Source organism: Platalea leucorodia (assembly GCF_965183815.1).
Source record: "Platalea leucorodia genome assembly, chromosome: 1".
Classification (NCBI taxonomy): Eukaryota; Metazoa; Chordata; class Aves; order Pelecaniformes; family Threskiornithidae; genus Platalea; species Platalea leucorodia.
Window position 1 is genome coordinate 2,727,509 of NC_138823.1, and position 27,962 is coordinate 2,755,470.

Genomic DNA, 27,962 nt, shown 5'->3' on the forward strand with positions numbered 1-27,962 from the left:
GCAAAAGTTAATTGGATCAGAGAAGTTACCAGGCTGACTGGACATTTTTCAGATGTTTTCTATGGGAACTATGTTGGTTATATAAAAGAGAACGACTCGTTCGTCTCACCTCCCGCCTTAGGATGCAATGGACCATAACGATGACAAAGCCCTCCAACGAGTCAAAGACAGCAAAAAGGATCTGGAAGAGTGCTGACCGCCGATCTGTGATTGCCAGAACTGCAGACATCCAGGTGAGAGCCAGGAGAGGTAGGACCACGCAGGAGCTCCAAAGGGATGCCCTGTCAAGGGAGAGGAAAAGAGAATTCAGATCCACTTCAGCCTCACCTGCTTCCACGTGGGTTGCTAATTCAGCCTCCTGATCCCATGGGGCTTCAGAAGACTTCTTCAGCAAACGTATACTTGTGCTAGATGTCTTCTGAGCCCCTGTCACAGGGAAGCAGGAAGATGCTTTGCACACTCACGCTACCAACACAGGTGACACACATTTCTACGAGAGGGACTACTTTTCAATGGTGCAGTCATGCATAAAACTTGAGGTGGGGAGGAAGGATGCAGATACCTCACTCCCCCTTTCACGCCCTTCCCACTCTATGTCACTAGTCCACAACGAGCATTTCCCAAGGAGGGGAGACAAAATACAATCACTGTAGGTTGCCAAAGGGAAAGGGAACAGTTGCAGCAGAGACTGGTTTGTCACGATGGCTGTCGGTACTTGGGTTACAGACATTTGGACTTCCACAGCACATGGAAGACACCAACACTGGGGACATGTGTCACGGTTTCAAGTGACTAAAACGGACAAGCCTAGAGCTGATGTGGAGACTGATATTTTGTTGTTACTCCCTTACTCTACAGCTGATGGCCCCTACAACACTACGTCAATGAACACTGGGAGAACTGATACCTGACCCAATTTTTCTGTGAACAGAAATTTTTCTGCTTTCTTGTGTGATCTCCCCAGCTGAATGCTTTGAAAAAAATTACAGTTGTTTCTATATTTAGCAATTATTGTAAATAAGTTTATTCTTGGGTGGACATTCTGGGTTAAAATAACTTAAGATTCAAGCCACTTCTTAACTCACAAAACAGAAAACTGGACAAAACAGTTTTCTGTAATGCAAGTACTGCCCTGTGAACCTCCACTTTATCTACGAATGATGGCTCTAGAAATGGGAAAGCAGCTCTGTTCCCATGGACTATTTAGTCATTCAGCTCTCTGACCAAAAAGGGTCCCAAGCAATTTTAACGGCTTACTAGGGAGATTTTAAGCTGTCAGTCATCCTATATATTTGGCAGCACTGGTGCACCAAGAGTACCAGGAGAATTTCTCTGTGGGCTTTTATCTAACAAATAAGAGTAGACCTAAGCACAGGCTGAATAACAAGTTGAGCTTCAAGATTTTTCTGCGTAGAAAACCTCAACCTATACATTAACAAACAAATACAGGCAACACAATAAATTACAGGACAGATATCATGACACATGTTTTACAGTACTTACATGGGACTTGCTTACCATTTTCTGATATGTGATCAAGTTTTTAATAATGCTTACTTGCTGATTATCCAGGTACCGCTCTCACAGACCTCAGTGAGAGTTTTACCTGAACAAAGCTGGAGCTTGGACACAGGTATGGACATCAGGATGTAACGCCCTGGCTTCAGTTAAGAGTTTTTCAAGGATTGTTACATCAGTTCTGCTGTAATGACCACATACTGAAGTGACAGGTTATTTTTATAGTCATAATGATACTGATTGCAAATATTTCTACAACCTGTCCAGATTCAGATGTGTTCCTTAGTGGTATTATTAAGCAATGATGTAATTTACCTAAGGGAGCAAGTAAATGGAATATACCTTTTTTTTCAATTAAAACAAGCATTATGAGACCTCCATGTAAGGTAAGGGCCATGACATAATCTGATACCTTGTAATTTTATACAGGATGACAAAATGAATGTTCTTTAATGTCCAATATGAACTAAAATTTCAAAGTATTATTAAAAAAAAAAAAAAAAAAGCGCAGCAGCCAGACAGCCCTCAACCAAACAACACCTAAACAGAAGTTTTTATTCCATTTCTCCCTCAGCCCTCTGAAATCTGCCTCATTATACTGAAATCTCTCCTTGCTATCATTTGCAGTGGTGCATTAATAAAACCGGCTAAGCAGTAAGTGCAGCGCAAAAATCAGAGAGACAGAAAAGCCAAATGGAAAGATAAGGCTTGCTCTATAACATGCCACTCTAGATGTGTCTTCCATGCAAGTATCAGCAAACACGACATGCCTGATGCATGGCTTGGTAGATGAAGTCACTCCAGTAGCAACTTGCAATTGTGATTGATTGCTGGAAACCAGCAAAGTTAATAGAGGTTGCAAGAAAGGGTCTGCACCAGACAACTCTGCTTCCTGGAATTATCTGGTCTCCCAGCATACTCTCAATACACACATATGTGTAAATTACTACCACCAACGTGCAAACAAGAAGCCTGTCAACCACATCTGAGAATGGACCTGACCTGTAATTACAGGTCTGAACCAGCCTTCTAAATTTGGATGGGTTTTCCATTCTTGAAAAGAACTGCAACATCAGATTGACAATGATTTGGATCTGGATCCAAGATTTAGATGTGGATTTGGGGTTGTAAGGGATGCTGGTGAGGAGGTAAATCATGTTTCTCTTTAGCAAATGCTTATATTTCAATCCTCTGGCTTCAAAACCTGCTTAAAAAAATATGCAGGCACCCTGCTTTAACAAGGTCCTGCTTGAGTCTATTTGCTATCCAGAGCACAGATGCAATGATCCTTAACTACAGTGGGCTCCCTTCAGAGCTCCTGCTGTCTTCATGCTGGACTCAGTGAGTCCTTCCCAGCCCCTTGCTCTGTGTGTCTCCATATGGGCAAACTACTCAACTTTCTTCTGAGTTGAGACATCCTGATGGACTTCACTATTACTCCCAACATAAGCAACCTTAAATCACCACTTCCCTCTCTCTTCCCTTCCAATCAGATGATAAAAACATCATTTACCCTTCGAACTCAGATGATGAAAACAGTAATACGCCACATATTCAGCTGGAGTAAATGAAGATTTTCCCAACTGAGTGGTGCTGCCTTACACCAGCTAAGAGTACGGCCTTTCTGCTCTCTTTGTGATACATCTTGCGGATACCTTCTCAACAATATTCATCTCTTACAAATGTTATGGAAATGTTGCTTGACACTTAATGCATAATCTTTAGTCTCAGGCAGCAGATAGCAACACATCATAGGAATGTAACTTACTCTAATTTCACTTTCAGAGATCTGCTTAGTTTTTGAAGTATTAAATTCAAAAAAAGTTCTATTTAAAAAAAAAAATATCAAGACTGAAATTTCAGAAGAAAACTCAGGGGAAGATAAGTGGGTTTCCTGTGATATTGCCCTTAGTTCTACTTGCTGTGAGCTGAATTTGTAGCAGAACTGATACTTCTGCCACCTTTCCGTCTGTACCTTTTTTAGGTGGTACTGTGCATCCTTAAAAGGTTCCAGAATAACTTACAGGACCTAAGAAACTTCATGTTATGGTGCCACGTGATGTGAAATGAAATGATTTGTTATATAATGACATTGTGATTACCTAATGACTCTTCATTATGGATTTTCTATGATCAATGAATCCAGGATTTTTATTGCTTGAGACAAAGGAATTAGCTGGCAGATCCTCTTATTTGTCCCATACATGACAGCACTTGTGATGAGTGACAGCAATATCAAGGGAAAATCAGTACACTGCATTGTGGAAGCATGATGCTGGTTTATTGGGTGATGACCATGACATGACAATGTTACTCAGCAGAACAGTTGTAGTGTCACGTTGTTCCTCCCCACCACACCACGCTACTGCTGCATTGCAGAGGAAGGGCGTTACTTTGGGATATGGCAATGCCACAGCACAGTGCAACCAAATATCATTACAATGGCATGTGACAACATGGCCACACAATGATATTGTCCACCGCTTATCTAGCACGGCAAAGACTTAGCCTTATGAAAGCACATAGCAGACCCAGCTCTGGCAACAAGCAGATGATGGTCTTTGGTCAAAATGTCCAAAATTAGCTGTGGTTTTGTTCTTTAGCTAGCTGGCAGCCTTGAGAGTCGTCGTCTTTGCAAAAGAAGCAGGATAAACCGATGGCACTTAAAGGACAGCAATGGAAAGAGCAAAAAAATGTTTTTGGAAACAAAGATCTACGTGAAGACAGATTAAGAGGCCTGAACCTTGACAAAAGGCAAGTTCGGTGGGACACATAGTACATGCCAACAAAGATGTAAAGGGCCATTATAAAGAGTTAAGTGATCAATTCTTCTCATTACTCAACACTGACAGGGCAGCCAGTAGCATAAGCTAAAGAAGCAGTAAAAGGAAAAATAACTTTATCATTCAGAAAGCAGCTACTGGAGAGGAGCTCTGAAAAGGGAGATGGTAGGTGGACTTAACACATAAGATGGCTCCTTCCATGCTGCACAGTGGCACATGCTGCTCCACTATTCTGATGAGCGAGCTATTCCTGCATCACAGCAGTTCTGCTACAGGAAAACCACAGTACAAGGATTTACTTTATTCATTCTCTCATGCTTTATCCCTGCTCTAACTTGTATTCCTCCTAAAAGCAAGAGTGTTGCCCCAATTTCAGGGACAGTTTCAGAGAAAATCCCTTTAACTCAATGCCCATATAACCAAAATAGGAAATCTGTAACCAGAAAAGAGCGGGCACTGTGCATGCTCTTCCCCTGCACAGGCAACACAGAAACACAAGATAGTATTTCTATTTTCTCTAAAAGATTATTCTTCTCTTAGTTGCTGCAATCTGAACTGTACAACTAGGGGTACAGGAAACCAAATGCCTTCTAAATGAGACAGGCAGGTAATGAAGTAGCTATAGGCAGACTGCTTGATTATTCACCCCTAATAAGGGAAGCTGTTCTTTGACAGTCCAAGCAAGGAGTCGCAGGGCCCAAATATTATCCCCAGGTAAGGATACAATTTCAAATTCCTTGAACTATGAGAACAACACTCTCCTGAGGAACAGTCTCCTTCATAAAACCAGCCATGCATGGAAATATTGATTCACATTAGTCCTGGAATTACAATACGGGCAGAAAATTTGACATCTAAGACTTCCTGAAATGACTTTGAGCCAAGAAAAAGAGCAAATCCCTTAGATGGGAGATTTGACACATGAGCTTCTGATGACATAAGAGGGATGATGGATAAGAAGGGTCATGAGGACTCCCTGACATTGACTTGCCTGCGAGAAGAATACACTGTGCCAGGCCTTAGTCTTGGGCCAGTCTTTTCCCTATGGTCAGAACCTGAGAGTCCGTATTTGCAGTACACTGCCTGGCAGGAATTCCTTCCTTCTTTCCATCCATCCATCCATCCATCCATCCATCCATCCATCCATCCAATAGCAGTCCCTGGTATCTGCAGTGGATGTCCTCATTCACAGCAAGTACAAAGAAATGGCATGCCCCTGAGATATTTCTTCCCTGTCTCAGATAAAAAGTTTTCACAGGTAGCAAAGACAAATTAATTATAAGGCAGTATTTCACAGGCTGAGGCTACCCTACAGGCAGCAATAAAAGGAAGGAAATGTGGGAACAGAGGTCTTCCAATGGCAAAATATGCCCAGCATCTTCTCTAGAACAACCTAAAGGGAAGGGTTTTTTTAACGCACACCTGCCAAGTCTAGCTAACCCTTAACAGGTCATAGACATCCAAAGCTCTCCTTTTTATCATTTCCCAAGTCAGGAAATTGTACAATTTCCAGTGGATATTTTTTCACTTCCATCATGTTTACTACCTGCTCTCCCATTAGTGGTTTACTATGTTTTCCCTCAGTTACACATCCCCTTCTCTGACCCCTTCTCTCTTAGACACAGATATTACCACAGTCACTCAAAACTTCTATGACTTCCAAAAGCCAAGAAAAATGGACAAAAGGATCTATCCTTTCATGCTATACTATCCCAGAAATGAGCCTCTGAAACCTATGGGAGGTAAGCTGGAGCGGACACGAGTAACCCCAGCAGGAACAAGGCAGGAACAACCTTGATGTGCTCTCTACCAAACAACTAGGGCTAATTCCAGGTCAGAGAGGAGCCAGGAATCCTCATGGCATCTGATTTACACTACAAGACTTCAAAACTGAATGGCAAAGCTGGTCCAAGGTCTGGGATGAAGGCCAGCAGAATGGTGGCAGTGGCATGAAGCATAATCAGGGCTTTGCCTTATTGACAACCTCATTTACAATAGACTTGGAGGAAGAAAAACAGAAAGAGTTCAGCTGCAGAATGAAGTGGATGACAAGGGTAGATGAGGGCTGAGGGAACTAATCCGTGTATTACTCAGTGGTCCCTTTGCAAGGACGAGAGCATAGAACACTTCAGGACAAACAACAAAACTAGTACTGGATTTTATGCTCTAAGGTATTCTATCTGCTAGGAAACAAAAGACATATCTTGTTACAAAAGCCCTCCAATTTCTATCAAACCATTTAAATTAGAAAAGCAGGATAAGTAGGAGATCTGGATTTCATATCCCTTTTTTTTCTGATTTGAAGATAAATCAGAATATGTGATTTATGACAGACCAATGTCAGACAATATGGGAGAAGGATTTGAGATTGTTTTACTTTTTAAATGAATTTGCTATGAACTGAAAGCCTCTCCTATTTAACAGTCTCATTTATTAATAGTAAAGCTTCTGCTGTTTTAGAATTCCTCTGCAGTCACAGGAAACTGAAATGCAGTGACCTGCTAATTCCAGACTTGTGGTACGCGTGTCTGGACCAATGCCATCTCACCATCTCAGCTGGGCACTGTTGCAAAAGGTAAGTCAACTCCTTCAGCAGTGAAAAATAAATGAGATTTTGTTTAGCTTTTGCATCTCATAGAAACTGCTAGCTCTTAATAGAGGCGATTGCGTGTTCTCTTTTTCTAATGATAATTGGTTGTTTTTCAGAAATGTACATTTTTCCCTGAACTTTTTTTGGATTTTATATAAATGGCTCAGTTTTCAGAAAAAAGGAGAAAACCTTGTGTTTTGATTTTCTTTTGTATTTCTACATTTTGAGATTTGGCACTTAGCTGCCTATTTTTGTTTAGATTAATTAAAGGTACGAGTTTTCAAATTGCAGATCTCTAGATCTGAGACACTTTCTTTCACATATTTTACATATATTACTTTAGACAGTAAAACCAAAATATAGCATCACCTGAAAATGATGTAGATAATACAATTTCAAAAAGAGAAGGAAGGAAGAAAGACAAACCTTCCCTCATCTCTCTCCGTCCTACCTTAACCTTTGGGAAAAAAGCCAACTATATAAATAGCAACAATTTCTCCAGCAGAACAAAGCTCTGGCATTTTCATTTTTTTTTTTTTACTAACTCCAGCAGCATCTAAAAAGAGATTTAACAACATTTGACTTTTGTAACTCAGAGCTATGAAACACTTAAAGATTTTGAGAACTAATTCCAAGTGCTTTTAGGGGTCCAAAAGAGGCAGTCAACACTTATCAAATCAGAACTGCAGCCCTACGAGGTATTAAACTTAATTCTAGCCTTCTGTAAGAGAAAAACCACTTAGAAGTGATTCACCAACTCATTTAAATCATACTCAATGCTCTGCAGCCTCTGGAGTAAAAAACTCAAGCACATGCTTAAGTGTTTGACAAAGCTGGAGTTTGAGGCCCCCATCTACCATCAAAATTAATGGGAACCCTATCTTTAAGTCTGTAACTCCAAGAACTAAATTAAATGGGGGCATTAAACATATACCCAGCTTCCAACAAATGAAGAGTCCCTTTGTCTTCCATGGGCTGCTCACATGCTTAAATCTAGGCATGTCATAAAGTGCTTTTCAGGATCCAGCCCATCAGCTTTTGCTCCAGGGATGTTGCAGGAGCCCTACACTACTCATGGCCCACAAAATGAGGTCAGGGAGAGTTGGGGATGTGGGGAGGTGGGCAAGGACATGGGGGGAGAAAACAAACAAGGGCTGGTGAGTGCAGGGAAATGAAAGAGGGAAATAAAATAAATTAAAAAAAAAAAAAAGAAGGTGGAAAGAAAGAAAGAAAAGAAGTTGAAATTAGAGGAACTAACATGGCGTTACTGGTGGCTGTGGCCGAAACTTCAGCAGAAGAAACTACTCCACACTTGGAACATTTGAGCGTCATGCCGTAAAGGGGCACTGCCATCTGACTGCAATTAAAACCAAAAGACTGAAACAAAACAAAACACTTTGCTTATGAACACAAACGTAGAAAGGAAAGGGAAAGAGAAGCCGAAAGAAAGAAAGAACAAAAGAAAGGAAGACAGAAGAAAGGGAACCAACCAACCATACCCAGTTTGAAAAGAGAAATGAAAGACAGGCAGGAATAAAACTCTCTCATCTGTACCACTCCAGATGCGGGAAATGGGAAAAATGTACAATTCAGAGATGTGTTGGTGCCGCTGGAGAGGGTGGAACTGTGTTGGTGAATGTTTTGCCAGATTCAGGGTGTCTCTCTCTCTGGCACCCATGGAAGAGAAACCAGTACTGCTCTCCCAGTCTCCACCTCCTTCTTTTGGTTTGTTTTTGAGAAATTGCTCTTTTTCCTCCTGGCCTTTTTGCTCCAAAACAAAAAAGGTGTCAGGGTTGTACAGTAGAAGGCAAGAAGTAGGGCTGTGGGGACTGTGTCTGCTTATCTTCTTTCCTCAAGCAATGCAAGGGATGTCGTATATTTTCTCCGCTGGCCCTTGCGTGCTAATCCTCGCCTTGGTGGGGATACCCACATGGCAGCTGACAATACCAGGAGATAGGCCACTCTTTGGTTGCTTAATCTGTCATGAAGGACATGCAAATGGCACTGTTTATGTCCTGGAAGTTAAAGCATGAGCTTGGGTGTTTTGTAAAACCATCAACCTGCCCTGAAGGGAGCTGGACTGGCTGACTATTGAGACACTTCTCTCAGATCTTGTTTTGGAGCTGAAAACATCTTTGGGATGAACCCTGAGACTTATTCACATCAGTTGCTCCCACTTTTTCTGGATGGGATCAACCACAGAACCAGGCCATTGTGGGCTGCTGGTATAAGGGGCTGCAGGAATCTGCTAAAGCGCATGTCCTCATGATTTTTAGAAGCTGATGTGTGTGAACCTACTTAGTTGACAAGCCAGCTCTTACTCAGAAGCCCATAAGCCACATTAGCTTGGCATTGGCCCTGTTTCTTCCCAGAATTTACTAGTTTGTGCGCACTCTCTGATTTGCACAGATAGACATCCACATCAGATCTGGCTTAGAAAATGGGCATGAGTCTGCAAAACATCCTACAGACCTACATGTAGTGCCTGATATCAGAGAAGGCATGAACATCACTGCCAAAGGACAGTAGGTCCATCACCCATCATTCTTGGGTGATGGCAGTGCAGCTGGGGAGGGGTGATGTTTGCAGGTACCAAACATCTGGGGTTTTACAGCCCTGCCCTGCCTGGGAGAGAGATTAGGAAACTTGACAGATCGTTTCTTAACTTTTACGGCTTTGTGTTCAGTCTCATTGCAAAAAGAACATCCCCATGAACACCAACACAGCATTATCAGTGGTCCTAGTGGCCCATTTTCAAGTGACTATTGATTGGTCTTTTAATTAGTTACAGTAACATAAGCCATTAGTCCCTTCCAGAACAATGGCTAAGGTATCCCACAGAAACTTTCAGCCTTCAGACACAGAGAAAATTAGCTCCTGTGTCAATAGATACATATATTCCAGGAAGGATGGTGTAAATCCAGTGAGGACAATGGCTGAACCAGAGATAAAGTGGGTCTTGAGAGGCATTAAGTGCATGACCCTTAAAAAAAGACAGCTTATCCCCAGATCTATAAGCCACAAAGAACAGATAAGCAGAGAGACAGAGAGAGGCAGAGATAGGCAGCAAAAAGAAAGTAGATTGATTTGAGGAATTTGATGGAAAACTATACCAGAAAAAACATGAATGACACTGAATCACAAAGAACTGGCCAAAAGACCACTATAACACACAACTGTAACTGCTGTTGGGTGTATTTACGCAGAAAGTTGTAAGCAGTAGGCACAGATGTGGATACATTTATATTCTAATTTGTTCTTGTTGGGGGCATGAGGTTGTTAATATGTTGAATTTCCATAGCAGGTTTATATTGGTGCCTGTATGTATGAAAGGGTAGCTAATGAAATAATCACAGTGAATAATGCATTCATTTAATTTAGCTTTTTCTGCCTCCTAAATATCCACAAACAGCTCACGGACTCATCTGGTGTGTTCACTGGAGCCTGGACTTTGCTACCTGTTATTGAACAGTGCTTTACACCACACACGGCCCAAAGAGCAGGAGCACTGCTTCCAACATGAAACATTCCGAGATGAAGGGCAATCCGAATCTGTTCTTATTTTAATGTACTTATTATCTTTCCAATTACTTTCTTCTCTATGCACTGACAATCCAGCTCCATCACACCCTGCCAGGGCAGTCGCGCAGAGAATATTTCACACGAGGTATTGGGGCAAACTTTCTCAAGTCCTCTCTATAGTCAACGGAGAGATAAAAGAAGTAAAGGTCCTCTAAGGGGCAAGTTGGAACAACTAAACAAGGCTCCCATCTCTCTCCAGCAGTTACAGAGGAAGCCTAGGGAGATTAAACTCAGCAGGCTAAAATTAGCCTTTGTGACTATACCCTATAGTCTCATTCTTCTTCCCTGGCTGCATGAGCACACAAATGCTTCTAGAATAAAAGCTGGCTGAATAAATTTAAAATTCATTTTAAAGGCTCCTGCGTCTGACATTAAAACATTCGTTTTTAGTAGCACTCCTGTCAATAGAGCTCAAACACTGTTGGTGCAGCTGACCGCGAACAGAGACCCTTCTGCTGGGAGGTACTTGCACGGTTTTCTCCCAGGTGCAGACAGGAGCTGGGGCAGTTGTGAGCATTTCTCCAGCTCTCCAGGTAATCACACCCATCTCTCTACAGCCTGGATTTTATATATCTCTAAAGTCATTGCCATTAGAAAATCAACGTTTTCTGACAGATGTGACAACAGTAATCATAGCAATTTCCTCTGCTAAGTATAGAGCAAAACCTATCGTGTCTCGGGTATTATTTCGCGGGAACTGTTAGCACTGATTTATTTGTGCCAACTGATCTGCACTATGTGTGCTGGGCTCTTCTTAGTGTTCAACAGGCCTTTTTTCTTTTCCCTCTTTTTTGTTTTTTTCACTTTGTTTTTGTTTTTGCAACACTGAACCATACTTCTTGCCTCTGCTAAAGGAAACACAACTTTTCTTTATACCATCTCCTCAGATCCAAACATCTCCAAGGCCATTACTCATTCTGATTATCTTCAGATCTACCTTCCAACACGGTTCCCAAGCCCAGGCCAGAAGCGGCTAGCTAAAGGGAAGGGGTACCAGAGCTCTCAAAAGTGCTTCCGCACTCTCAGCGGGTGCACTTCGAAAGGAGAACAAAATCATTGAGCACAGAGAAGGCTTAAAAGTGCTGCACACACACACACGGACACGAAAGAGGGGGGGGAAAAAAGAGAAAAGAAAGAAAAAACAAAGAACATCAGAAAAATGAGTTGGTTTTTTTTTGCTTTTTAGGTTTTGTTTTCAAAGTACAATTGTGAATGTGATCAATAACCAGTTGCTATGTATTAAATAAGGTCATTCTGTATGCAGTTTAGATTAGAGAGGGAGAGACTGAGAGACAGTAACTCGCTGCTTTGCTAATCCAATAAAACATTTATATCAGCACTGACTTTCAAGTGCAATTATCTTGCTACAGACTCTGCCTGCAGTTAGGGTATTTTCTTGAGTTCTCTCTTTGTAAAGAAGGCATCATCCAGAATAAAGCACTCGCTTGTTAGCAGCTGCTTTAAGCAATGCACCAAGGTCACTTCCTTGCTTACCTGTTCAACCCAGCAGCAACCTCTGATCATCCAAACGTGCTTAAGTCTCCTCTTATTATCATGACCGTGGCACTGCTCAGGCATTGAGACTCCCCTCTTTGCTGCACCAAGGGACCATGCTGCTTGGCCATGTCAACACCGCTGAGAAAACATGAACCTTAACAGGTTCCTCCGTTTCTCCCCTGGTTGGATAAGAGCTTGCTTCTACTCTCAATTTTGCTGCCATCACTCAATTAAAAACCACTTCCACCAGAACTACTCAATAGTGCAATGACTGGAATATTGAACCACATCTGTACTTTCTGCCTCTACCCTCTGAGACCCAATTTTAGGGCCCAAGGCTTTTGCAGCACTGCCGTGGATAAAGCAGCTTATCCTCTCTGTGAAGCCTAGCAGTGCAGCAAACAAGGCGACAGGTACCCATGCTCCCTCCACTTTCATAGATAAGATATATCCTGTATCTTCGCCACCAGCCTCCTAAGGTTGTAGGCTCTGCCTGTAGCCATGGTGCAGAGGCACCAGAACACCTCTTGCTCTCCTTGTCTCTTTGGAAACAACTTCTTCCTTCAAGAATACAATCATAATCCACAGTGATAAGTCAAATGCCATCAATGGACAAGTGAGAGCACACAACCCTGTCTTTCCTAGCAGCAGGTAAGGAGATGACAGTTTCTTGGACTGCAACAGCAAGCCAAGTAAGGCAGTGGAAAATAACGTACTCACATCAGCAGCCAGGCTGACCAGTGCATTTGATTTGACTCAGAGTGTCAGCGTGCCATTTCTGTCTTTTGCTTGGAGCGTGGCATAGCTGAGGGATAAAGTCTGAGCAGGCTACAGACTTGTTTCTAGAAACAAAAGATGAAGGGGGGTCTCATCCTGCTGGAGCCAATGACAAAATAGCCACTATCAACAGTTTGGAAGTAACCCAACAGAGAGCCCTACATGGTAGCTGCTGCCCCAGCTAAACCCTAGTGAGACCAGGGTGATAAGAACTGGGGAGTCAGCTCTTCAATTTATACTACAAAGAAAGAAAACCAGGTAACACAAGCCCCAGGCTTCAGGGATGGAGGTTGGGGTGGTGGCTGTGGAGAAGATAAAGAACGTCAGGTGGCACCAGAAATTTTTCTTGCAGAGGAGGTATCTTTACTTACAGTCCTCCTCTTTACACATCCATCCATCTACTAATCTGTTCACTGCTAGATCTCCAAAAAGACCCTTTCCTTAAAAGTATCACATACCTTTGCTGTCCCTCAGCCACCTGCCAGCCATTAGACATGACTTCTCTGTTACACAGCCCATGCCATGTGCTGCAGTCAGCAATGATGAGTTTCTCTCTGATCCAGCTGCTGTCTCTAGGAGTTAGTGAGAAGAGTCACTTTTCTCTCCTTAATCTTTGGGATGATACATCAGCTTGGGCTGAAGCCATTTTAACAAAGAGATGAACTTCTAACCTTCCTCCATAGTAACACAGTGCTGCTTCTTGGATCTTTTGTCTCTGCTTCACTGAATGACAAGGCAGAGATTAAACCAACTGTTTTGGTTTTTTCTTTTTTCTCTTTCATTTTGTTTAAATCTGCTTTTGCTTTTTGTTTGCGTCTCCAATCTCTCTTTGCATTCCTTGCCTGGTTATTGATCACAACCTTGGGTGTTTTGTTTTTTTTTTTTTCATTCTTTACTTAGATGTATTGATAAGGCATACCCTGCCCGTTCCTTCAGTTTCTTATCTGTTATTCCATCTTTGGATACAAGTTTGTTAAAAACCAGAATGCCAATAACCATGTTCACCTGTCAAAAGAGAAACAACACACAATTTTGTTCTCAAAGGTCAAACTTGATAGCACAGAAGGAAAAACCCCAGCATTTGGCAAACTAAGTCCTTCCCATTTCTCCCAAAGCCAGGTAGCACAGTCACACTTCTGCAGGCCACAACCCCTTCTGTCCCCTCTCCACCCTGTCCCACCTCCCCTGGCCATGCATCAGTGAGTTCAGGAGAGCAGAATGCAGCTGGCAGAAGATCAGAGAGGTCTCCACGAACAAGTCTGTAAAGTGGTCAGATTGCTGCAGGGCTCTTTGAAGCCCAATGCATGCCTGAGGTCTAGCAAGGCAAACTCCAGGCACAAGAACTATTTTTCAGGGTAATACAAATAGAAAGTGGCCAATACAGGGGGAGCAGTGGGTTGACACTGGCTACTTTTAAAAGCGCTTTCTGGAGTCCGTGCTACCAAGGCAGCAGCATTAAGAGGATGGGGTGGCGCGGCACAGACAGCTTCTCATAGTTCTTGCTCGATGAACCAGCACCGCTGCTCTCAAAATAAGAGGTAGAGGGGCACTGGAGCAAGTAGAAACATCAGCTGCTATGGTGGAATGTCTTGGGAGACACTGCAGATGGCACAGCACATAGATTAGCCTTCTAGTAATTTCCAAAAAAATCAGCGGGCAGGACAACTGCATGCAGTCCTTCAGTCTGCTTTGCTAGGGTGAGAGCATCGATGTCTGTATCGATCAGGTATAAATATTCACAGTGAAATACAGGCTGTATAGAGCTGAGGTCTTGCAAAGTGATCCTAAACTCTTCACTGTGCCTTTCTGACTGCATTCACTGCTGCCAGCTGCATCTGGTTTACAAACCTCATCCACACCTCAGCAACCTCTGAATGTAAACACATTAGTGACACATGAACACCACCCTCTTCATGGAGGCACAGCATTGATGGTGGAAAAAAGTGACGCTCTCCTGGTTTTGCTGTCAGTGAAACATCTGATGTTGGTAGAACGATGCGCTAGATGCTCTTTTGCATGTGGGGCTTGCAAGGAAATGGTTAAGGCCAAATTTAGAGATGTGCAACATTACACGTTAGCTGAGAGCCTTGGTGAACTTGGTGAACCTTGAGAGGTGGTCCTAAGGGACACCTAGTACAACACCTAGCCCAAAGGAAGGGAGGAGTCTGCTCACACCAAGCCTCCATCTAATTGCCCAAATCATCCTCAAGAATGAGCAATCTTTCTGAGTTTGGATTGCTGGTTTCAGCAGGACACGACCCAGCTCACTGATGTGGAGTCCACAGCTGGGAATAAATGGAAGACCTCACAAATAGCAGTTATTTTCTTTTGTATCAGCTGCTGGGTCAGTGGACTACTTTCCACAGCTGCGAGTCCATTTCTAGAGCTCACCATGGTATTGTTTTAGAGAAAAAACACTGGCAAGGCAGACGCAGTAGCTCAGCCAAGGATCAGCAGGAAATCAAACCCTAGTTATGTGCTTGGAGAGAGAGAGAGTACTTTCAATTCACTGATCCTTCTTCACTGTGCTGGAGGCTGGTGAGTACAAGAGAGACTTTTCTTTAAGGTGCAGCAAGGCAGTAGGAAAGATAGGGTTGAAGTGTGGCAGGCTGGATCGCTCCTGGGGCTGGCCACAACACAGTGTGTATCCTCGTTCATATATAGCAGGGGAGACGACAAAGTGCAGCTCTGCAGTTGCAGCTCTGCAACTGTTTTGATAAATAAAAGTTATTTTATCCAGTACATTGATCATCATGATCAACATCCTGCTCTGATCCTGGCTCCGTTTCTTTACAAAGTCAGGGATATAACATGGACATGCTTCTAAACACAGCCACTCTTAATAACATGCCGTATAGATTTACTTCCTTATCTCTGGGATGCTATCCAGAAGCAAAGACACAAATCTGAGATTCAGCCCTTGAAATAACCATTACCTGATGACTGATGCCTCTCTGTCCTGACTTCACCACGCCATGAGCCTCTCCCTGTGGTAACCCGTTGCCTTCAACCTGCACACAATTATCACCAGGCTGCTTCATGGGAGCTAGGTGAGTAAAACTATTTGCAACAGCTCTGCATTTCAGGTTGCTAGGATTTTTAAGACTAAAGGTCAAATCTTTGCAGTTGTTCAGTGTTAGTGGACTGACTGCAAGTTGCAAATATTGCTGAAGCTGCAGGCCAACCATCTTAAGAATATTATTTTGAATAAAGATATTCTCCAAGACAAAGGCCTTTTTCCAGTGTGGAGAATAATAAGGGAGGGTGTGGAGGAAAATGGTTACTACAGGTAATAGAAAAAATCATGTTGATAGGAGAACTGCAGTACAGAGATGTTTGGAAGGAGTGAGCACAAGTCTAGCCTGGCCAGGGCTAAGGCAGAGGTAACAAGCCCAGCTGTAGCCAAGTCAGCTGTGTGCCAAGTCACTTGGGCATCTATATATCATACTCATCGGAGTTTTGAGTGAGAAAGAGCGCAGGCACAGAGTCAAGTCCCACCTTCATCTGTGCACCCCTGCACAACAGCAGCTGTATTGTCTCTGGAGCAAACCTGTCCTGAGAGCAGCATATCTGCATATCCCCTGTACAGCCCTGCTAGAGCCTGACTGTCCATATGGTGAGCCAGGTGGACTGTCCCTCCATTGCTGACATGGTCAACCTGAAATCAGGACAAAGTACATGGCGAACAGACAGCTGTCCAGTCTTGTGGACAGTGCACTCTCGAGAACTGTGTTCAACTTCTGGCTCTGCTAAAAGTCACAGTGTGAATTTGGGCAACTTATTGAGCTTATCTGTTACCCAGGTTCCCATTTATAAAAAGGCTTTCAATGCTTCTTCTTCTCCTTCTCCTTCCCCAAGCTCCTCAGTATTAAGGAATATTGAATAATACCAACTTGGGCAGCATTCACTTCTCACTTTAGCCAGCAATGAGTCAGGTAGTCTAAACTAGGTGTGCAGGCTCGCTCTCTAGGTACTGAATAGAGACAGACACCCCCAGAGATGATTCACCGCTTCCCAAGATCAGCTGTATGAACCACCATTTGCAGGTGTTAACCTCTCTGTAAGGACATCTCCATTTCCAGCTTCCATGGTAAGTGAAAACTGAGATGCCAAATGGAAGCAGGATCATGTGTTTTTCTCACACTTTAAAAATGCTAAGGAAAGCTGAAGGATTACTTCCCTTGTTGTTGGCACAACAAAAGCAAGAAGGCTTGAGGCAGCAGATTGACTCCCCCTTCTCCGGGCACTACCTAAGCTCCCTCCCTCCTTATCACCGGTGTCTATTGAGCATTCAAGCCACTGAGCCAGAGCTATCGGCTGTTACATTGTTGGGGCGAAGAGCTAGTTCATCTGAAAGCCCTAAGCTACTTAATGCTCCTGTCAATTATCCTGGCTATAAAGATCACCCCGACCCCCATCAGCTACATTACTGAGGGAAATCCAACTATCATGGGCCTACAGAGGTCTAATGACTGGCTGGCATGAATACCTGCTTATCCCCACTCTTGGCTGACTGCTGTCTGAAGGCTCAACTATATGTTGCAGCCATACGCTAAAGAAAGACCCTAACTGATAGAAGCTTTGCTTTATTACAGAGGAGGGGCAACTGCTGGCTTGTCTCTTTGTCATCATGATAAAACGATGGCACCAAGGTGGTTTGATGTGCAATGACAGCAGTGAGAATAGAGGCAGCAAGAGCTTTTGTGTAGTTATTTTCCTGCAAGCCTGCTCCTGCTGTGGGGCAGTTAACACCCCGGGCACTGCACCAAACAAAAGCCTGATCCAAAAAAGAAATTGCGAGTGTCAACAACCCCATTCCTGTGGGACCCTCCAGGGCACCTGAGCCTTAGAGGACATACAGCTCCTCCACTGGATAAAACACTGGGCTGGAGAGAAACTGCAGACTGTCACTTACATGTGGGGGCTCAAATGTGGCATTAAACCCATCTGAAATTGCTGCAGGAGGGATTTCCTAGAGGACCTGCAGTTCTCCAATTCTTTGAAGCTTGATGAAAGGTATGTCATCTCTTGAGTGACACCTTCAACTCAAGTAATAACTGGCCAAGACTGGCTTTGGTGCTGTGTTGGAGCCAAGGGTAAGGGGACAGTTGAAAGACTTCCACCATGCATGAGCTGATGGGACAGAGTTTAGGAATGTTCACTTTAACCATGCCATCTCTTTGAACTAGAAGCAGACATGACATTTTTAGGGTCACAAAGGATGCCCTGGGCACTGATTTGAAGACCTCCATTTCACCTGCAAACAAGAAAGCTGCTCACATGCACTGGCTATCTGGGATAGACCAGGAATAAATGCTGGCTGTGGAGGCACAGCCTGGTCTGAAAGCATCGAGTAACAGCTGTTTCTGAAGGAGTTAAATGTCAGAGTTTTCCACCATCATCCTGCACTTCCATCCAGATAGGGCAAAACCAAGGTAGAGCATTAATCAGATGTCTAGGGGATTCCAGAGAGGACAGAGGTGGAAGGCTGAGAGCTGAGGCATATTATATTTCAGAATCAAATCCATTCAGGTTGCTGGCTTCTAACACTTTGCTCTTTTATTCCTGAAGGAGAAAGCTATTCAAAACGTGAGTGGAAATAAAGAGGGACATTCTTGGGTTGAAAGAACAAGGAAAGTGCTATAAGATAAAGAAAAAAAAAAAAAAAAGCTTTCAGCCAAGCTTAAATACCAAAACGACAGCAGCTGCCGGTCCCACGAAGGCATAGAGAAGACCTCCTTCTAATGACAGCCAGCAGCTGGAAAATGAAGAGAGAAAAGAAAGTTAGCCAGTGGCTAGCATCACCAACAGGCACATGTTTGCTTCTTCTCTTTGCTTGCAGAGTTCATCCTGGGAGGTGATACCCCATGGCAAAAAAGTCTCAGACTTTACAGCAAGCAAGTTTTGCTTCCCATTTCTCCTGAACTTGCATAAAAGCTCATTTGCCTGGGGGTCTGCCTGCAGAATGGCATTTGATCGACAGAGGAATGCATGCAAAATTAATGATAGTGCTCTGTTTCAGACCAGGTCCTGGAAGCAGTTGCATCAGTTTGCTGGCAAGATGATGCTCTTGTCTTACTCACTCAGGCAAAAGAGCAGAAACAGTGGAAATCGTCCCTTGCTCATTTGCTAACCACTATGCCTACTGGGGGCTCAGGTCCAGGAGCGCAGTACATTTCTCCTGGATCCTCCCTTTGAGCTTGCTGCCATGGGGAAATTTTACAACACAGCATCGAGGTGGGAATTCACAGCACTCCTTAAGTGGATGCTTTTAAGGAATGAGCTGAATGTGAGGTGTGTAGTGCCTCTTCTGGAAACCAGCTTGTTCCTTCTCCCTCACACCATGTGACCTGAAAAGGACTTCTCCTTTCTTCACTGAGCACATGTGGAATTCAGGCTCATAAACTGCCTGGTGCCTACACAAACTGAGGGGGCTCTTCTGACTAAATGCTGATGTCTGCCCTGTTGGTGTCTACCACAGAGCCAGTCACTCTTGATGACATTTCTCATCAGCAGAGATCCAACCAAAAGAGTCCAGGATGAGGCATCTACACTCAGTCAGATGAATCACATTCTGAACTCCATTGACTGCCTTGACCAGATCTTCACCATCCAAGTAAGCAGTGCATCTAACCCAGATGGGGACATCCCTGAGAAGATGAATCCTGTCTCTCATGTAAACAGTACGAATATACTCCAGGTGTCCCCACAGAGCTCCTACCGCATCGTACATTCATGTGCAGATCTCATTGCACACTGACATCCCCAAACTGACAAACTTGGTGTAAAAAAACAAGCAACGAGAGGCAGGGGAAATTTCACCCCACTCCCATCCTCAGAGCTGAGCATCACAGGGTGTCTGGGTAGCCAACAGGGATTTTCAGATTTGACCATAAAGTCAGGAAGGAAACATTTTTTCACTGTGAGAGTGACCGAGCACTGACAAAGGACGAGCAGAAGGGTTGTGGAGTCTCCATTCTTGGAGACATTCAAAAGCAGTCTGGGCATGATCCTGGGCAGCCAACTCTAGGTGACCCTGCTTGAGCAGCGGGGCGGTTGGACCAGACAGCCTTCAGAGATCCCTTCCCACCTCAACCAGTCTGTGACTCTGCGGCAGTCATGAACAGTTACAGCAGCACTGGAACTGAAATTTCCATTTTGTGGGGAATACAGCAATTCAGAGCATGGACACATAAACTAGGTACTTCAGGGCAAGAGAGGATGCAAATTTACACTGTGTCAGCAACCCCACGGAAAGTTTGCATGCTTCGACATCACAGTACCCTGGAGAAAATGTGCGATGAACTAATCCTGTTTCAGCAGTAAACTACCGTGCATTTACCACAGGAGAAGAGCAGGCAACCACAATGGAGCAAGACCTTCTCAAAGCTCTTAACCCAGCTAACCCTGCACTAATTCAGTTACGTGCCTGTACTCTCAGCAATATGGTTTCATTCTGCATCAGAAGCAAACTGATGCTGCCTTTCAGAGTCTCCCAGGAAACAAAGCCTTCCTGGAAACATTTCAATTTTGTTGATCAGCCTCATATGTTTTTGTATCAATTCTGACTTGCAAAAAATGTTATTTTTTTTGCCCCAAAACACAGAACATTTGGGAAAAGAAAAAAAAAGGTATTTCAAATTGAAAATTGAAAGCAGGACATTCTGTTTTTCTCTGAGGCCTGCATCTTGTTTATTTCTAAATTAAACCTGTAATGTGTTAATTTAATCAATTCTGATTTCTTCCTGATAGCAAGTTGCTTCGTCACAAACTGTCTGAGCAGCTGTAACAATAAAACAAATAATCAGCTGGGGGGGGGAGGGAATAAGAATGAAGCTTTGGAGGGCTGCAATAACTGGAGGTCTCCCTAAATGCAAGGAGAGGGCAGGGGGGACCAGGAAGGTTCCCAAATCCCAGTCCTTGCCCAGACCTTTTTCTCCAAAACTCCATCCTAATTTTGAGACCGTTTTTCCCAGGGTCTCTTCCAACCGACAGCCCAGCTGAAGAAAGGAGCTGACAGTCCTGCACTCCAATTAGCAATGAGGACTTGGTGGAACAGGGGGTTTTGTTCATGTCAGGACTTTGGCAGCCCCTCTTCCCCTCTGAGCATCAGGCTTTCTGAAGGCGAGTTTACACATCACCAAGCACTGGTCCTTATCCCTTCTGACTGCCTGACCTCCCTGTCACAGCGCTTAACTGAAGCATTTCCAAGGCTCTCAGAGGTGGTGGCTGACAGCAAGGGAAGGAAAAGTGGTATCCAAGAAGGGGAACCGACAGCAAACTCCAGCGACATAGTAGTCTAGTGGAGATGTCATAGTAGTCTAGTGGAGATGCTTTTAGGCTTGTGCCTACAAGGTACAGAAATATTTGCATTTCGCTAAAAAGTTCCCCAGTACTTGCAAAGGGATCTCTTCACAGATCTCAAATAAAATTACCACTAGAAGGGAGTAAGGGAATGGTTTAACAATGCTCAGCAGCTCCAGACTACTATTTCTAAGCAGTGCTTCCCCGATTGACAGCAGCTCTTGTGTTCAACAAAAGACCTCTTTGCAAAACATCTGATCCTTTTGTGAATCTGCCACAGCAAAGATGTGAGATGGATGGCTTTTGTCTTCGTCCTGCGAAGAGCTGACTTCCACCGAGACCTTCTTGACTACACCGTACAGCTCTGCCAGCAACAGGTTTCACCTCGATCGTGTGCAAAATTAAGCAGCCCCAATGGAACAACCAACATATTTATATAACTAAGACTAGAGCTGGGAATCAGGGCTGTCCCACCAGTGTTAATTTAGAGATTAATATAGAAGCTGCTGAGATACCTGTGGGTGACAGGAGCCCTGATGCAATGACACACAAGGACCCCTGGAAATTTGCTGTGTCCTGGCACTGCTCTCAGAAAACTTTTTGTGGGCTCTCTTGTGGGGAAGGATATGAGTTCCCAGCTACCAGTGGCACAACCTCATTTACTCAGTTCAATCCTTAGGAGGCAGTTTGTCAAGCTTTAGAGGTCCAGAGTCAGACTCTGGAGTACTGGCTAAAAGGAAAGTTATTGTTCAGGCATTCAGCCTAATACAAGGAGGTGAGCAGTGGTGAGTCCTCTAGACCTTCATTATCTCTAGGACTTTCTTTGAGACTGGAAGTACAGCCTGCACCCTACCCCAGCAGCTCTCCAAACTGCAAAATCTCCTTTCAAATGCTGTTCAGACAAGAAAAAGGAAAAATCCCCTCATGTCCTCCCCTTGTTGTAGACAGAGAGTTCATAGCAGTCTAGAAGAAGTGTCCTGAACAATAAAGGCCTCTGCGTGAATGGTGGCTGGGGAATCTCCACTCAGAAAACAACAGAGGCACAGTCCAAATCCTGCAGTACATATTCAATTTTTAATTTGAACCTCTCTCTCCCTTCTCATCTTACCACTCAGTGGCCCAGTCTGGCCAGCTAAAGGGTAAATATTATCTACAGTCTTCCCACACTTAGCACCGTCTCTGATCTTTCTGCATTACAGCTTGAAGACATGGCCAACTCTTCAACTGCTATCATGTCTTGATGGGATAGACCTCTGTACTGCCATGTTTTTATCGTTACAGAATAGCTTCATCCCATGTACAAAAAAAGAGACAGGACAAAGCTGGGTGAAATCTTGCTTAGGGCCCAGGTAGACCACCCTGTTGGAGGTACCTCCCTTAACTTGCTCCACTACAGCTGGCTGCCTAGGCATACCCTGCAGATGAACAGTTTCAGTCATCGTGACACAGAGACACGTTATGCATTTCACACACTGTCCCTTCCACAGCTTTGCCCTGGGAGTCTGCAACACCAAGATTAGGGCTGCAATGCCTTCAACAGTTGCAGCTGTCCCCAAAATGCTCTCTTGACCATGTCCCATAAATGGATGTCAAGTTTTTTTTACCACTGTGAGTGGGATGAGAAAAAAACCCTTATGTTGAGTGTCAAATCCTGTGCTCAGCTAAATATCAGAGCCTTGCTTTGTCTTAATGCCCATCTCCACAAGAAAACCAATGGGTGCAAATGCACTGCTCTTATGATCCAGAAATTGCAGGGTTGGAAGAAGCTTTGAAAGACACTGTGAAGTCCCTTGTGGTTTATCAGGTCAGCTCTTGTCCCCTGCTTCACAGGGAGGGACGTGTTGTAGCTAATGTCTTTCCTTCCTTCTGCAAGATGGAAACATCGTGCCTTGAAAGTCTGCCGCTGCCCATTTGAAATGCCCTGTGTATGCCCTATAATAACGAGAGACAAAGCTAAAATAGCTCCTGAGCTGTAGCTCCAAGCTTTGTAACTGTCTCACACATTTCTGTGATGGCCAGAAACCAATAAACATCCTGGGACAAGATTCTATCCAAGTCTGTATTCTGTTTATATGCCTTTAGCATTAGACAGTGTCAAATCTAGACCTGAACAACCTCAAGTTTTGGAGATCAGCCCTGAAATTGCTGCTATGTAATGTTGACTTTGCTCTAGAGGAGAAGTAAAACCAAGGACCTCCCCACACATAAATGTAAGAGAGCTTTTATGCCTTTTGAACAAAAAACCAGGAATAAGTGTGAATGCACTGCAGTCTGTCGGGGCACACTGCCTAGCTTGGTCCACATGAATATTTGTTTCATGTTTTAAAATGCACTAATGTGCAAATGTAACTCTCGTTACAGTGACGCTCAGCACCACTTTACGCTCGGCTTCATGGCTCATGAACCCACCACACCATCCACCTGGCGCAGCAGCGTGCACCCATTTGCCCCTTGCTGCATGGAGGCAGGGCAGGGACTGCTTAAGCAGCGCCCATGGGGACATCCACACTGCTTGGGGCAGAGATGCTGGCTTGAGTGTGTGACTGCAAGTTAACTCTGTTTAGCTCTGGCTCTCAGTAAAGCCAACAGCAGGAATTACAACAAGATGGCAGCTTTAGGAATGTCCGATGGGCTCTCTGTGGCTGAGAGGAACTGTTGCTCCTCTCATAACTTTGCTGGGACTCACGAGCTTTGCCACACACTGGACTGCAGCATGGAAGGGGATGAAAAGAGGACCAAACTGCTCTTGCTGGAGTATAAAGGTCCCCTGCCGTTTTGGTGACAAGCACCCTGACAGCAGAGCTAAGAACTCTTGGGCTGAAGCTCCTGCTGGGAGCACAGGATCCCCCGCCATCTCCCAGGCAGCCAGCCAACCTGCCAGGCAGGCAGGCAGGCAGCATCCAGCCCTTGAAAGCAAGGAGTGAGAGAGTCTTTAGGGCTGAAAGGAGTCAGAGGATTAGCAGCAAAAGGAGAGCTGGTGTGTTTAAGCATCCCCTGGGAATGATGGGAAGTCAGCGCAGCCTGTTGGCCACCTCCATGGTGTGCCAATCTGAGAGCAAAGCAGGAATCCAGCAGGTTTTGTCATGCGTTGACACCTTTTTGGCTGCAGTCTGGGAGGGCTTTTCTCTGGGGTGGGGAGATGTTGGCACGCAGTGATCCGGGGCAGTGAAATAGGGTGTGCTTTCCTGCACGTTCCTCCCTTCCCCGCCCAGGCTCTTTTGTGTGGTCAACATTGCCCACAAAACTCTGCAGTGGCCCTTAAGCATTAATGGGGAAGTAGCTACTGAGCTTTTTGCACCAATTCCCACCGGTCTATAAACAGGAAGGGAAGCAGAAATATTTAGGATCTCCCTCCCATTCCCCTGATCCTTGTTCATTATGAATTGTTCTCATGGACTTGTATGGAGTAAAACACCAGAAACAGCAGACCCACAGAAAAGCTAAAGCGCATTTAGGATCTCAACAGCACTTCCAAAAGCCAGGCTGTGTGTTGTCCTCTTCTGAGTCATACAACAAGCACTGGGTCCTTCTCCACCAGGACACACTGAAGCCAAGTCACCTGAGCTGGGGCAGGCAAGTCAGGACAGGTACAGCCAATGCATCCTGATGCCAGCACAGGCTTCAGAAATTGTATGTATGGATTTGCATTTGACAAACCCACACTCCTGAGCCCATTTATTGTACAGTAATTTAGACTGCAGTAATTTAGACTTCAAAACAAATGGAGAATGCTGCTGTGCTGTTTTAATACTCTCCTGCAATCAAAATGCAAACCCTGGACCATTGGGTTGTGGGTGTGAAGAACATGGTGGGAATTGAGAAAGGGCAGGGATTCCACATGACATTTTCTCAGTGGATCTATCAAACCCTCATCTGTTGCTGGGCACATCTCCAGCTTTTGTCTTAAACATTGTTCATGCGGGATGCAAACCACTGGCCAGGAAGGCTCTGGATAATGATGGGTTGCAGTAGGGAAGGGCCTGATATATTGCTACATAAAATATTATCCTTTGGCTGCCACTATGCATAAAATTTCTATCTTTTTCACAGTACAGTGAAAAAATACTTTCTTTTTCCTTTTTTTTTTTTTTTTTAAGTTCTACTAATGCTCAGCTCTGAGTGATTCCAGCCTTGCCTTAATGTATTTTTTACCTCTGCACAGTCTTATTCTGTTATTTCTACCCTGCCTTCCTTCCCCTGTTACATGTAAATAAAAGTTTCCTAAAGGCAAATCCTGTAGAATTCAGAAAACAGGCAAATTCAGATTGCTTTCAAAACATTGGTTTGAAAAACTCATGCTCCTTCTGGTGCCTAAAACTGAACTGAGCTATTTTGAAAACCTGAGACCAATCAAGCAAACCATTAAACAGATAAACACAAAAGCTATTTTTAATTTTTAAACATCTTAAACTTTAAATATTCCACATTTCCCCCTAAAAAAATAAATTTAAAAAATCTCTAAGTAGAAGGTACTTAGATCAAAGTGTTGTCATACATGCAACAGTTAAATCTAACTAGTCCCTGTGAACTCATTTTTAAAGGAATACACAATCCACCTCAGCCAGCTGATGGCTTGAGGAGGCGGGATGGCTCCTTCCTCTCCCATCATCCCTGCTTCCCTCTGCCATGGGCAGCACACCGGAATTTAGCTCCTACCCTAGCTCCTGCGGGTCAGCGACTGGATTTTGACAAAAAAAAAAAATTTTTTTGACAAAAAAAAAAGATTTTGACAGGAAGAAAAAGAAAAAAAGAGCTCCTTTACTCACTAGTTCACGGTGCCGTACCCCTTGGCTTTAGTAAATCCCACAGAAATGGCAACCACCAAGGCAGGGAGCCCTATGGAAATGAAACAAGAGAAAATTGGTCATTTAAGCATATATGCAGCTCTTCTCCCACTCAACTACATAATATACTCCATTCTTCTCAGTGTTATTCTAGCACCATCTGTCCCAGCCTGGGTCTTTGGCAGAGACCGAATTCAGGACCTTCAGAGCCAAAAGCATGAACCCTTGTTACCTCTGCTAATGAAGTAAATGCCATCAGCTGTAATCAATTCATATCCTGCTGTGGTCTCAGCAGTTGTGTGGGGACTGACAGCACATGCAGATGCATAAAATATATTTATTTTATTCTTAGATACACAAGCTGGCCAGGAATACATAAGGGTGTCTCCTGAAGGTGGAATATTCAGCCACAAGCCAACTCAAAGAAGCTGGCAAGGAGGAGATTAAGGGCTATGTTTGCTCTTAACATAATGTATGATGAACAAACCAGGTTCAGATCTCGCCCCAAATGAGACAGAAAATGAAACAGAAACTGAGTTCTGCCTATCCCAAACAGGTCCCCGAAGTGCTGGGCCATGATCTATGATATAGCAGGTCCCTCTGAACAGCAACGGAAAAGAGCATTAGAACATCAGGTCTTTCTGCAAACCAGGATACTTCTCTTGCCAGAGACCTGCTCCCTTTTTGTGTCCAAAGGAGAATAAACTAAGAGAAACCAGCTACCCTCGAGAAGACACACTTCATTATGAGTGTTGCAAAGGATGAGCACATTAGTCTGTGGCTGGGATGCCACAATGTACAAAGTACAATTTATCTTCAGGGCATCATGAGCTAGTGGTGCTAGCACGGGATGTCATTTCAGGTGCATAAGGGGGTGAAGCTACACCCTTGATCTTACTGATAGAAGCTCCCATAAAATTAGAGTGAGGAGTATAAAGAAAACCTGCTTGTTATTGTGCAACCTGCTGGTTATTGACCTAAAACTCATAAAAAGTCCTGAAATTGTTGGGTCCTTGAATGCTTAGGCACAATCAGAACTAGCAAAAGACACATCATCTTGCTAATAGTGTTCTGATCCTTCTTATCCCTGCCACGATAAACTGCTCAAGGATCTACGGAGGAGATTGGGTACTTTTCTGGTTCACTAGCCCCAGCTCAGCTCTCCCCTTTCCCTAAAGAAATACCTGGATATCAGCTAGTAACATCTGGTTCTTCAACTACAGAGGTCTCCATGTGGCTTTTTATAGCCCTCCTCTTCGTGACACGATGAATTAAGCTGTCTCAATGCTAAAGATGGGCAAATCCCATTAAGACTTAGCAGGATCAGTAGCCAGCTAGGATTAGTGCTTCTTGACAAGACCCTAATTCGTGTGCTGTAGAGGTCATGGCAGGTGGCTGCAGAAGATGTTATAGATCGAAGGCATGTGCAGACACAGCATCCAAACAATCACCCTGCTGGCAAGGTGGTCACTCAGCAATACAAATCATCGCAAGATATTGATTAACAGTGAGGGTCTGCAGCCAGCTGGGCAGTATAAGGCTGAACTTTCTCTTCCCATATGAGATTCCCCCATTTCTCTTCCTATATGAGATTTCCAAGCACAGCTCACGTTGATCAGTCCAAAACCAACAGGCAGTGGGTTTAAAAGATGTCTCTTTTTTAAAATTTTTTATTTTCTTTTTTTGTTTTCTTTTCTTTTTTTTTTTTTTTCTTAGTTTTCTGTTGCTCCTCTTGCTGAACCTCCTTCACACCACATCTGGATATATTCTGGGTGCTGTATTCACTACGATGCCATCAATATGGCATCCCATGGCAAGCACACCAAGAAACCACCTGTGAAAGGACTTTTTCAGGAGTGTAGCTTGATGCAAGAGGCCCTGTGAAAGTGTAGAGTTGGCTAAGGCTCCACCAAAAATAGCACCTTGTTCTTTGCGAAGTGCTTCTCTTAGACGTGATAATTATGCAGAAATACAGACTCAGGCTGTGATCTTGTCAGCTTACAGGGACTGGCTCGTACCGAGCCTGGGTAGGAGCCCCAGCTTGTGCTGAAAATGGATCTGTACAAGCAGCATTTACCGAAGGTGGCAGCTATGCCACGGTAGCTAAGCCAAAGAGCATCGTAATGA

The 27,962-nt window shown here is 43.9% G+C and overlaps 1 protein-coding gene across 1 annotated transcript in view; it reads right to left on the bottom strand.

Moving 5' to 3' along the window:
• ADGRB1 (adhesion G protein-coupled receptor B1) overlaps window positions 1-27,962 on the bottom strand; it is a gene marked incomplete at both ends in the record, with an annotated part of 199,586 nt that overhangs the window by 23,404 nt on the left and 148,220 nt on the right. The window contains 5 exons of the mRNA XM_082307543.1: window positions 110-281; window positions 8,150-8,248; window positions 13,667-13,752; window positions 18,439-18,505; window positions 25,818-25,887. Coding sequence (XP_082163669.1) covers window positions 110-281; window positions 8,150-8,248; window positions 13,667-13,752; window positions 18,439-18,505; window positions 25,818-25,887 — 494 coding nt within the window. The remainder of the gene's footprint in view (window positions 1-109; window positions 282-8,149; window positions 8,249-13,666; window positions 13,753-18,438; window positions 18,506-25,817; window positions 25,888-27,962) is intronic.